Source organism: Eleginops maclovinus, chromosome 12 (assembly GCF_036324505.1).
Source record: "Eleginops maclovinus isolate JMC-PN-2008 ecotype Puerto Natales chromosome 12, JC_Emac_rtc_rv5, whole genome shotgun sequence".
NCBI classification, from domain to species: Eukaryota; Metazoa; Chordata; class Actinopteri; order Perciformes; family Eleginopidae; genus Eleginops; species Eleginops maclovinus.
Window position 1 is genome coordinate 5,195,852 of NC_086360.1, and position 12,740 is coordinate 5,208,591.

The 12,740-nt window shown below is 40.8% G+C and overlaps 1 protein-coding gene across 1 annotated transcript in view; it reads right to left on the reverse strand.

Moving 5' to 3' along the window:
• Positions 1 to 12,740, reverse strand: part of znf608 (zinc finger protein 608) — a 54,881-nt gene that overhangs the window by 13,941 nt on the left and 28,200 nt on the right. Inside the window, exons 2-3 of the mRNA XM_063896494.1 lie at positions 10,016 to 10,286; positions 1,572 to 1,659 (exon numbers count right to left, since the gene is read on the reverse strand). Coding sequence (XP_063752564.1) covers positions 1,572 to 1,659; positions 10,016 to 10,286 — 359 coding nt within the window. The remainder of the gene's footprint in view (positions 1 to 1,571; positions 1,660 to 10,015; positions 10,287 to 12,740) is intronic.

The following is a 12,740-nucleotide window of genomic DNA, read 5'->3' on the forward strand; positions in this document are numbered from 1 at the left end:
CAGCTGGGATGAAGAAAATGAATTCCTGTACATTTATTGAGTAAGACTCAAGCTGGGCGCTGAACCTTGCATATGTGCTATCCTTTAAGTGCATAAATTATGAGACTACATTGCAGGACTCAATGAATATATTCTAACCTTGGAAAGACTGTTTTTGGTGTTAATCCTGTTATTAATGGAACAGACTGCAAAGCAGGTTGAGATTAGACTTTCTCGTCCCCCCTCTGTGATTTTAAAGTGATGCTATCTCACATTTCTTATGATGTTTGTAATTGCTTTTTTACATCAGTGTGTCCCTGAATGTCACTGAAGCTGCGAGGGTGTCCGACTGCAATTTGACTTGTTTTGGCATTTCAAGGTTATTTGTTGCTTTAATGCCTCTATTTAATATGAGTGTGACCTATTCCAGATGTCCTCCTTAAGAACAACTTCTAAAAATACAAATGTGATGCTCATTTATATATATATATATTTGTTTTAGTTTTTTGTATAAATTTGGGTTATATTTTGTGTTTTGCATCATTTGATCTCTCTGTTCCATCCTTTCTCAGATAATGAATCAATGAAGAGGAAGCAATTTGTTCCATTAAATGATGTAATAAAACAGCATTCAGTCACCTCTTAGAGACATCAGCGGGGACCAAATGAAAAAGGCAATTTATTCCCTGATATCGGAGATTAAGCTGTAATTGCCATGACAACAATCATTTTCCCACAGTGAGGAGCAATAATTGAAAGATTTCAGACATGCGAGGTGAGACTGTCATATTTTCCACTCAACCAAAAAATCACTCAATTTGTAAAACATTTATGATTGGAGAGTGGAGAGTATTTATGTTTTAGCTCATCATTGAACAGATGACAGCCCAGAAGAAAATAACACATTTTAAAAGCATTAAAGCACTCATTGCTTAAAACACAAAATAAATGCTCTTTTCAGTCATATAAACATCAATAACAAAAACAAGGCAATATGAATAACAATTAAATGTGAATAACTGTGATGAATCAAACAGGGAAATAAAGCACTTGAATGTCAGAATGATTATAAAAGACATGTCCATAAAATGTGTTTACAATTAGAATAAGAATTGGTAGCAAACACAATTTGATTCCCAGGTGCCGAGTCGCTTCATCATGCAGCTTTGTTGTTGGTGTCCTAATTGGTACATCTGTGTTGCATTGTAATGATTGTGCCAATCACGATCCAAAACAAAGTGCTGTTTGTGCTGGTATTTTTTATTTCTTAACAGTCCAAACTCAACAAATTTGAACTAGAACATGACTGCAATAGGCTGCCAAGGAAGCAGTGCTTTTCCACATTGATACTTTTGCCAAAATCATGATCTTTGCCTAACCTGAAAAAAAATGTCTTTGTTTTGAGTTAAAAACACTGATAGAAACAATAAAAATAGCGCTGGCAGCATTGTTTTAATTTTTATGGAACACTGGGAAAAGACTTTGCCCAGCTCCATGCCAACGCTTTTCTGCCAGAAAAAGATGCTATGTGGACACAGGGCCTAAAGAAACACAGACACAAAGAAAGACAGTCAAAGATAGTGAAGTATCACCTTGGTGGAGCCCAGTCGTGTTTGGTGCAGTCTAACAGAGTTCCCACATAGGTTCTCTTCCTCCACGTCACATTCACCACCAGCACACCTGTCATAAAATGGGACAAAGACAAATGTTAAATCATGGATCTACTGGGAGCGGCCTTCTGTAGGGAGCGATGAGGTATTTTGTAGGCCGCCACGGAAGTCCTTCGACCAAAAGCAATTGGATTTTTCCAATATATTTCGGAATATTGCATAAAGTCAAAGTCAAAGTCCACTTTATTGTCAAAGTTTCCACATGTGTTATACATACAGAAAATTGAAATACCGTTTCTGGCAGTCCCACAGTGCAAATATAAACAAGAACATATAACAAAAAAAGATAAGATCTGCGGCAAATGCGATGATGATACTTACACATTTTGTTGAGAAGGATAATCTCAATTTGTTAACACCAGTAGATTAAGCATAAAAGCAATCACCAGAAGTGAAAAGGTTACGTAAGGCACAAGATACATAACAGTCGCATGACTTCACGTCACTGCCGCTAAGCTAAAGGCGGCTAATGGTAGGTTTGATGATGTTTAGTGGTCTCACTCAGCTACTTGTTAACAACTACTGTTTTTTCAGACACATACAGTATAAGCTACAGACATTCACCAGTGGGGTGTTCACTGATATTGTTTTCTTTCGTAGTACAAAGAGTAACAATCTCGTAAGCTTCTGCTAACCACACACCTTATTTCAGGTCTCTAAACTTATTTAAAAAAAAATAGAAACCAAGACCCAGAATTACTAAAATAGTGTGTCAATTTCGGATTTAGGACTTTTTCCTGCACTACTGTCTTAACATCAGGATAAATCATCAGAGGGCAATACTTAAAATGGTAAAGAGGTAACAAAGTGGCCCTATCAGGCTCCTTTCTGAGTTCCTATTTGTATTTTGTGTCTCTACTGGCACATGTCTCCATGCTTTAATGTTCAAAAAGCTCTTTATTTTTCTCATACTGCCTGTGATGAAGCACCTCATTTCACCCTCTGTCTGAAACCAGAGCCCAGTCTGCTCTGATTGGTTAGCTGGCTGGCTCTGTTGTGATTCATCAACCGCTTAGAGACGTCCCACTTCTTAGCCTTTCACGTACAATGTGTTGGAGCGCTAGCTAATAAAAGTGTGATTGTTACAAAGTGATGTCACAATGTTATGGAAATCCAATGGAGGTATTTCAGTCAAGGGGGGGGTGTGTGTGGGAGAGAAACTCCCTCTGGAGGGAACACAAAGATTTTACCCTTTGCAGACCATTTACATGCACTAAAACCTATATAATACACTACAGGAAAGGGAGAACCCCAAGAAGCATAATAAGGCCCCTTTAAAAATACATATATTATGATGGGATTTTCCTATCGATTGGAATACACAAACAAAAACATGGAGTTATACTGAACCAAACAGTCATACAGGTGTGTTCAAAGGCTGAAAAATAAGACAACCTATCAAACCCTGTTTGAATCTCTGAAAGGAAGTTTTTACCTTTTGTTCACCTTTTCAGACATTCTGAGGCAAACTGTCTTTGTTGCACGTATAACTCTCCAAAGCTTTGCAGAAATATTTTTTGTTCTCTCTGAAATCGATTGAGGAATCTATTGAAACACTGATAAAAGACAAATGTTAACAGTGTGGAAATAAAAAGCTGTTGCAACCTGAAGGAGTTCACGGTTCGAAGAGGCTCAAATTGTCCTCCAGACAGTTTGTCGCAGCCTCTATGGCTCAAACGGACAGCAGCCTCAAAGGAAAGAAATGCAATGTTGTCTGTTCCTGTCGTGTTTTTTGATTGAAATCGAGTCTTTGAGGGTTAAACTCTAACCTGAGATTTCACACATTTGAAATAAACATCACTCATTCTCTCTTTTTTTATCACACTGTCAGACTGACATTTGTAAACCTTCAACCCCAGTTTTGTGATGTACCAGCAGCAACAGAGAGCAAATCAAATCCTGGATGCAATACAGATTGAAAAGTAGGTTTGAGTGCTGTACACCACTTCTCGTTCTTTAATTGGGCCCTATGGCCGCCTCCATCACAAAACACTCTCCCAGTGTGTGTCGCTCAGTTTAACAAATAATGGACGGTGAAAAAAATGTTAGTTTCGAGGCAAGGAAACGATGTGGTAAAACACTCTCTCATTTCCCGGTTTCAGGACTGCTCCACTCTATTATGATCGAGCATGTTTTGCAGGACGTATGGACGGTCGGACAGACGGACAGACAGACAGACAGACAGACAGACAGACAGACAGACAGACAGACAGACAGACAGACAGACAGACACACAGAGAAACAGACAGACAGACACACACACACACACACACACACACACACAGGCACACACACACACACACACACACACACACACACACACACACACACACACACACACACACACACACACACACACACACACACACACACACACACACACACACACACACACAGAGCTAATAACCATCTGATTAGTGCTCACAGACTCTGGACTCCTGCAGTGAGGAAAGGAAGGGGGGGGGAATCTGAGGCTGAAATGGTGGTCTCGTCTTTTTTTTGTCTTTCCAATTAGTATTCTGCTTAATTAACATGCAACCGGCATCTTCCCCTCGTATCCCTCCACCGTCACGAGGAGGGGCTCTCGAGTTATCCCTCCGCCTCCTGAACATTAGTCTCTGTAGAGGCAGGGATGACGCCAAGGGATGAAAAACACAAGAACAAAGAAAAAACAAAAGAAAAAACACCTCATGTCTCTCTTTGTTTTCGTCACCCTCTCTTTGACTCTGACAAAGAAATGATCCTTCGTCATCCATTTCTTTCTGTCTCCGTCTTTACATTCCTCACCATCCCTCCTCCCCCCTGGTGGTTTAAAAATATAGACAGAAACCTCGGTTGCCATTCTGTCCACCTCCTCTCTCACTATCTCTCCGTCTCCTCCATATCCATCCCTCCATCCTGTCAGACTGAGAATCCATTTTCTCATATTTATCTCCCCTTTATCCTCTTCTGTCCCTCCATCTTCGTCCTTGTTCCTCAGACTCTCCTTGTATGCTAAATAAGACGCTGCATATCAGTTTTTGGAAGTATATTACAGTATATCTCTGGATTTTTCTAATGGCAATTTATAATTATAACTCCAGATTTGTTTTTTTTAAGTGTGCTGTAACTCTGCTTATTTTCACTGATCCTGCTGCGTTGTGTTCATTCTCACAAAACTGGAAACACAACGCTTTTGATGTTTTCTGTTCGCATTTATTTCCTCCACAGAGAGTGTGTTTTCAGTCCTGCTGTTTTGTCTGTTGGTTTCTCAGGAGGAAATCTCAAATTGAACTAATGCTCTCAAATCTGCCACTAGGATAAAACAGAATTCAATAAAAAATATTCTAAAGTAAAAAATAAATAGATTTGCAGGTAGTCACGGCAGCAGCCTTCCAATTACGTAATCCCTCGTCTTAATATACATCTCTACACTATACATATTTTTTAAGAGGCAGTTCTGCTCATTTTCAGCTTCATATTTGTATGTAGTGTCTCTCCTGGGACATGTTTCCATGCTTTAATGTTCATAAAGCTCTTTATTTTTCTCATACTGCCTGTGCTGCAGCACCTCTTTTCAGCCTCTGTCTGAAACTAGAAACTAAAGCCCAGTCTGCTCTGATTGATTAGATGGCCGGCTCTGTTGTGATTGGTCAACCGCTTAGAGATGGGTGTTAATGTCCTGCCGCTTTGCCTATATAGTACAATGTGGTGAAGCGCTAGACGATAGAAGCACGAGTATTAGATAGTGATGTCATTATGTTATGTAGGGGGGAGAGTGGGAGAGAAACTTGAGATTTGAGCCTTTTCAGACCATTTACATGCACAAACACCTATATAATCCATGTTAATAGTGCTCTAACCACTGATCACATTCATGTTTGACTGATCTGTACACTTTTCTATATTTTTGTCATTAGATTGTCATTATGTCCATAACACAATGACAATTTCATGTAAACTTAATCCAATGCCATTATGTGGCTGTAGTGTATTTCTGTATATTCTGTAACCTAGTGAGACTTTACGTATATTGATATATGTCTTTTCTATTGTAAATTTGTATTCATTTGTTGCTAATGGGCATTTTTTTATTTAAATGTGTATTCTCACTCCCCTACTTTCCGCTAATGTCTATATTTAATTTTATAATATTTGTACCTTATGTTATCTTTAAAAAAAATGTTGTTGTATAATGCTTTACACTGCTGCTGGAACAAAAATATATCTATCCATCCATCTATCTACAGTGTAAAACCCAAAGATATTTAGTTTTCAACATTATAAAACAGAAAGCCCGCAAATCCTCAGGTTGGAGAGATAATATTTGGCTTTCTGTCATGCTTTTTTGATGAGCCACTTACTGCTTAGCATTACATTGTTTCAATTCATTTTTGAAGTTGTATGCAGCCTTGGAGGATGATTGTGCTCGGGTTTGCTTGAAGCTTCAAGTTATTAATTTATAATCATCTGCATTTTTTTTTCTGTTTTGAGGATGCCATGGTCTGCAAGGCACATTTTATTTTATTTTATTCTTTACACTGAACCGAACTGAAGTCGTATCCACCATCTGTTTTTTTAAAGTGACCCGGAGAGATGGCGTCTGCAGCAGAGATGTATTATTCACTGTCTATCCTTCCTTCTCTCCTCTCTCCATCATTCTGGTCTGTTTATGAGCACTCTTCGCCCAAAATATATTCCCCTATGTTATGTTTGTTTGTATTGCTTCTCCCTTTTTTTATTTTGCCTGGGCGGACGGAGTAGCTCATGGTAATTAATACTGGGCGGGGATACAAACGCCTCTCCGCCAAACTCAACGCTCCACTTCAGAGGCCCCGCGGCTGGCAGTGCGAGATGGGCACAGAGAATGGGATTATTCATTAGCAGCCTGCAGTCAGGTATTACACCTCCGCTGAGAGGCCGCGGTGCTGAGCGCCGTACTCGTTAACGGCCTATCAAAGTGCAATGGCGTCAAAAGTGGCGGGTGAATCATCAGGCCGTCTTATCCCCCGCCTGGAACTCCCATGGTATCATTTCGTAGTGTTGGATGGGTTTCTGGTTCTTTTTTAATGGACTTTTGTAAAGCTCAACGCCAAAAACTTTCCTCATGAGGATATTGACACACGTTTGAAAATAAATTCTTCACACTTTGGTAAGTTTGGAAAGTGTCTGGAAGGAAAAAGATAAGAATGATCCATCTGTATTTGAGGCATATGTTTTCTAACCCACGCTTATACTAACAACTCCCAGTTTCATTTGGCAGAAATGGCATCTTTTTAGGGGGTAAACTTTTTTAAGATATCAAACTTTTTGGATCCAAATTCCTTTAACAAAGTGGTTATATTTAGAAGTAGTGCTTTGTTGTTGAGGCAAAAAGTGTTTCAATGAGAAAATTCAACATACCAGCCTTTTGGGATCTGATACTAGTATTGGTGTGTCAGTTTACAAGCATAAAACAAACATGGCACAGTATTTCTCAGACAAAAGAAGTAATCAACAGCCTTATATAGAGTATGTATGGTAAGGTTATTTGAGTGGAAATACAATAAAAACAATGCAATAAATAAACTCTCCTCACTGATTATTTAAAGATTATATTTAGACCCTAACTTTTGTGAAAACGTGAATTAATGTATCTTTCCATCCACTACTGTTCGGTCATTTCTAGGAGTTGTTCAAAGTAAGCAGTATGTGGCGCCATTTTTTTGTTGTTCTTTGAAAAATAAATCATAATTGATGGAATTGAAGAGCGCCAGTTGGCCCTCTTTATATCTTCCTACTCTTTATATATCAGCTAAATATTAGTCCATTGCACTTCTACATCAGCAACGCCTTAAACCTTTTTAGCAAAATGTAAAGATTTATGGATTTTCCACACACTTTATCTGTATTCCAATTCAAATACACAAAGATGGGAATGGTAATGGTAACGCACCTACTGACTCACCAGTTTAGTATGAAATGACAAAAACCCTCGTCCTACTAAACATGATAAGCATTTAATTCATCTGATACAAATCTCAAATGATAACTCTTCTGACTAGGGATTCACCGATGCCAAATTTCTTGGCCGATGCTGATGTTTAAGAATAACAATTTGGCCGATGAGGATCCCGATGCCGATGTTTTGATGGGATTTTTTTCCACTGTTGTTATTCCAAACTCTGCCAAGGAAAAAAAAAAAAAAAAAGTCTCTCAAAGTGCTTTCAGTTTCAAAGGCTGAGCAAGTTCGTTAATATAACATCATAGTAAGCTGTTAAGAAAGTATGCAGCTTCCCCGGATCACCTGCAGCTCTGCCCGCTGTGAGGAGACCGGTGAGCGGAGCAAAACACACGTTTAGAATTAGACTTATCACAATTAGCTATTTTACCTACCTCTGAATCTACCTAAACTAGTTATAAATATATTTACTCTTTACTGTCGGATCACTCATTACTGGATCAGCGAGCTGCATGAGACGGACGGGCTTTCAGGAGAGGGAGACAGTGAGAGAGGAAAAGAGAGTGCTCCGTTTATTATTCCCTTGTTATTATTCAAAGTTATTGTACATTTTGGAATAATGTAGTTCATCTTCAGGAGTAAATCTCGGATCTCTGGGTGAAACTGTGAAATAGTCACACACTGTCCACATGTTGTGTTTTTGTTTTCTTTAGTAATTCTTTTTCTTTATATAAACGGACCACAGGTGCTGCAGATGTTAGGATGGAAATCAGGAAAAAATAACAATATAATAATCAGTGAATGTCACCTTATTTGTCGCTGTGCCGATGGCAGTAAAGAGGGCGAAATCGGCAAATGCCGATGTCAGGCCGATGTATCGGTGCATCCCTACAAACAACTAGTGCAAAAATCTGAGCAGAATCATCAACTGTTAGTCAAACCCAACCAGTACTCAGTGGAAGTTCAGAGGAATGCCTCATCTGACGCCAGAAACCATATGAATAGATGCTAATCATCATTATCCCCATAAACACCAATATGTGGCAACCACATGATCTATTTTCCATATGCATGTCACATTCTGACCACCGAACCAACTCCATCCAATGATTAAGACTTTGGCATGTTGACAACAGCTACATCAAGGAAGAACTGAGTTTTACTGTTGTTCTTCTGGGCAGTTGGTTCTAGGAAACACAAAGCAGTCCTTTGAACACGAGAAGGAGCAGATCTTAACGAGGTAGAAATATTGACTCAGCCCAGAGTCCAGGCTCACAAATTTGGATGCTGTCCTTGTACAGCATAGAAAAATGAAATTACAAAAAATTACAGTCTTCTTTGTTGGACTAAAACAAAATGCTCAACTGAATGCAATAAAAAATAGCTTTTTAAGTACAGTATAAGCGACCATTTAAAGCACTTTACCGCAAAAGCCAGCATTCACATTTGTGGCAGTACCATGCCAGTTGCCACACAATAATGATGCCGATAAATATTGACAAGCACTCACATTGGGACTTCTTTGGGGTTCAGTATCTGGTCCAAGGACACTTTAATATGTAGCATGCAGGGGCCAGCTGCCCCACAATAGTGCAGCGAAAGGTAACTGAGCTTTTTTTTTGGGCTGCAGTCAATATGTTGATAGAATATATACTTAACCCTGAGTTGCTCCTGGTGGCCAACGCTGTGTGAATGTCGGATTGAATGGAATGTGAATCGATGGAATGATGACTTGTAAATGCAAACAGCTTTTAAGGGTCGTAGAGGAAGGATAAAGCGCTATATAAATACAGTCCATTTACCATTTCACACATTGAGGTAAACGAAAGTCCAACTCCAGGATCAGAAAAGCTACTGTTGCATTTCCACCATCTTGGCTTACAAAAAGCCTCAAGAAAAGTATTTCTCTTACTCACATTTGACGCATTAGACTATCCACGCATTCAGACTTTCATGTTCACTTACTCTTTTTTTAAGATTTTTCTTAATTCAAAAGAATTTTCGATTCTGTGTCATTCTGCCTCAGATTGGTCAGCTTTCGAGACTAAATACTAATGCACATATGGGAAGATAAAAGGTTTGGAATAATATCAACATCCCAAATACAAATAACTGTAGGGTTACAAAAATGTTGGGATGATAAAAACTAAAAAATAGCTCTACATTTTGTTCAGTTATAAAATGTGTATGAAAGCATGCAAAATCTCGTAATATCTTTTTCGTCCTTGACCCCGAAAACAACGTTAAAAAAACAGGTCAGTTTAGTTGAAAGATATATTTTATACTACGCTATTATAGTACTCTCAGAAGTGGATATCTTAAAAATTCTGACACCACTAAATATATGTATATTTTTTGTTATGTTGGTGAAGCAGGCATTTATCATGCTACCATAGTGTCACTAGAGATTCAGAAATCCCAATTATTTTTCAGAAACACTCCTTACCCTCCTCAGTCTCGTGCCAGACGATGCCCTCCAGGTTGACACTGGTCCCAGGCTGGCAGGGCCCCAGACAGGCCGAGTCTCCCTCCAGTGCTCCTGAGATGCCTCCATCATGCGTGTTGGTGCCTATAGACCTCGTTCTCACAGCCAGCTGCTTGGGGTTGGAGGTGGGCAAGGCCGGAGGGGAGAAAGAAGGGGCTGATGGAAGAGAGGATCCAGGGGCCAAGGGGTGACCTGGAGCAGGCGGAGCTGGAACCATAAACATGGGGTCCACCTGGATGAGAAAAGAGGGGATTTTTTTTTTTTAAAGCATGTATGGTTTTTACGCAATTGTACCTCGGTTCAGTTACGTAGCAGTAGTATGACATATGAAGCTGAATATCAAGACGGACACAGAGATGGAGATACATATGCAAGAAGAACTTGTGCCGAGGAGAGGAGCTGTGTTGTGATTTTTTGGGATTTAAAAAATCCTGACATGGACCAAACAAACATTTATTGCAAATAAAATTGTTGCCCGAAGTGGTCACACAAGTAATTTACTTCACCACCTCAACAGAAAGCACTTTTTGGAGTATAAAGAATGTATGAAAATACATGATGACATTTTATCCAACTAAAGGCATGGTCCCACTAGATACAGTGGAAAAAGGGGGCTTCAGGTCAATGATTAAAACCCCAAGGCACTTGTTGGCGGTGTGAGAACACTTTAGCCAAACAGCCATCCCCGCATTGTACAAACAACACAGAAGCAAATAGATAAATAGCATGATATACCATGATACTGTTATAATTTGGAAAATGCCAAGTGTTTGGTCATACCACCCAGCACTAAGTGCGTGTACTTATATATGTATGAGCAGTTTTTTGGAAAACGGCAATAACACAATCCACAAGCTGCACTTTGTCTGAAATCTGACTTTCTTTCAAAGACTTCTTCATTCATGAGACTTTCACTTTAATGATGCCATGATATTTTCATGGGAACGTTTGCACTAATGATACATAGACTACTGTGTTGCTACTTTATAGCACGAACACATCGCCAAAAAAGGGACTGCAAGACAATATCAAGGAATTTAAATCAACATCAAGGAAGATTAGTTAACGAAGTAGAAGATAAGACAATACAAGAGTTTATCAATGAAAAAGTTAATAATGTAGATAAGATAAAAAATAAGATAATAACAACAGAGAAGAGATAATCACAACAATGATAAGAGAGTAGCAATACAAGTAAATTAATAAAAAACAAAAAGGAAGAGGAGTTAAAAAAATATATATATATATATACGATAATAACATCCATCCATCCATCTTCTCCCGCTTTTCCGTCAGGGTCGCGGAGGTAACAGCTCCAGCAGAGAGCCCCAAACTTTCCTTTCCCTGGCCACATCAACCAGCTCTGACTGGGGGATTCCAAGGCGCTCCCAGGCCAGTGAAGAGATATAATCCCTCCACCTGGTCCTAGGTCTACCCCTCGGTCTCTTCCCAGCTGGACGTGCCTGGAACACCTCCCTAGGGAGGCGCCCAGGTGGCATCCTCACTAGGTGCCCGAACCACCTCAACTGGCTCCTTTCAACGCGAAGGAGCAGCGGTTCTACTCCGAGTCCCTCCCGGATGACTGAACTTCTCACCTTATCCCTAAGGGAGATGCCAGCCACCCTGCGGAGAAATCCCATTTCGGCCGCTTGTATCCGCGATCTCGTTCTTTCGGTCATGACCCATCCTTCATGACCATAGGTGAGGGTAGGAACGAAGATGGCCCGGTAGACAGAGAGCTTTGCCTTCTGGCTCAGCTCTCTTTTCGTCACAACGGTGCGGTAAAGCGACTGCAGTACCGCTCCCGCTGCTCCGATTCTCCGGCCCATCTCACGCTCCATTGTTCCCTCACTCGAGAACAAGACCCCGAGATACTTGAACTCCTTCACTTGGGGTAAGGCTTCATTCCCTACCTGGAGTGGACAATCCATCGGTTTCCTGCTGAGAACCATGGCCTCAGATTTGGAGGTGATGATCCTCATCCCAGCCGCTTCACACTCGGCCGCGAACCGATCCAGTGAGTGCTGAAGGTCACAGACCGATGAAGCCATTAGGACCACATCATCTGCAAAAAGCAGTGGTGCAATCCCTAGCCCACCGAACTGCAAACCCCCTCCCCCACGACTACGCCTCGAAATCCTGTCCATGAATATCACAAACAGGATTGGTGACAAAGCGCAGCCCTGGCGGAGGCCAACCCTCACCGGAAAACGGTCCGACGTGCTACCGAAGACCCGGACACAGCTCTCGCTTTGGGAGTACAGAGATTGGATGGCCCTGAGCAAAGACCCCCTCACCCCATACTCCCGCAGCACCTCCCACAGTATCTCCCTGGGAACCCGGTCATACGCCTTCTCCAAATCCACAAAGCACATGTAGACCGGATGAGCGTACTCCCAGGCCCCCTCCAGGATCCTTGCGAGAGTGAAAAGCTGGTCCGTCGTTCCACGACCAGGACGAAAACCGCATTGTTCCTCTTCAATCTGAGGTTCGACAATCGGCCGGACCCTCCTTTCCAGCACCTTAGAGTAAACTTTCCCGGGGAGGCTGAGTAATGTGATGCCTCTGTAATTGGCACACACCCTCTGATCCCCCTTTTTAAAGAGAGGAACCACCACCCCGGTCTGCCACTCCTTCGGCACTGTTTCCGACTTCCACGCAATGTTGATGAGACGTGTCAACCATG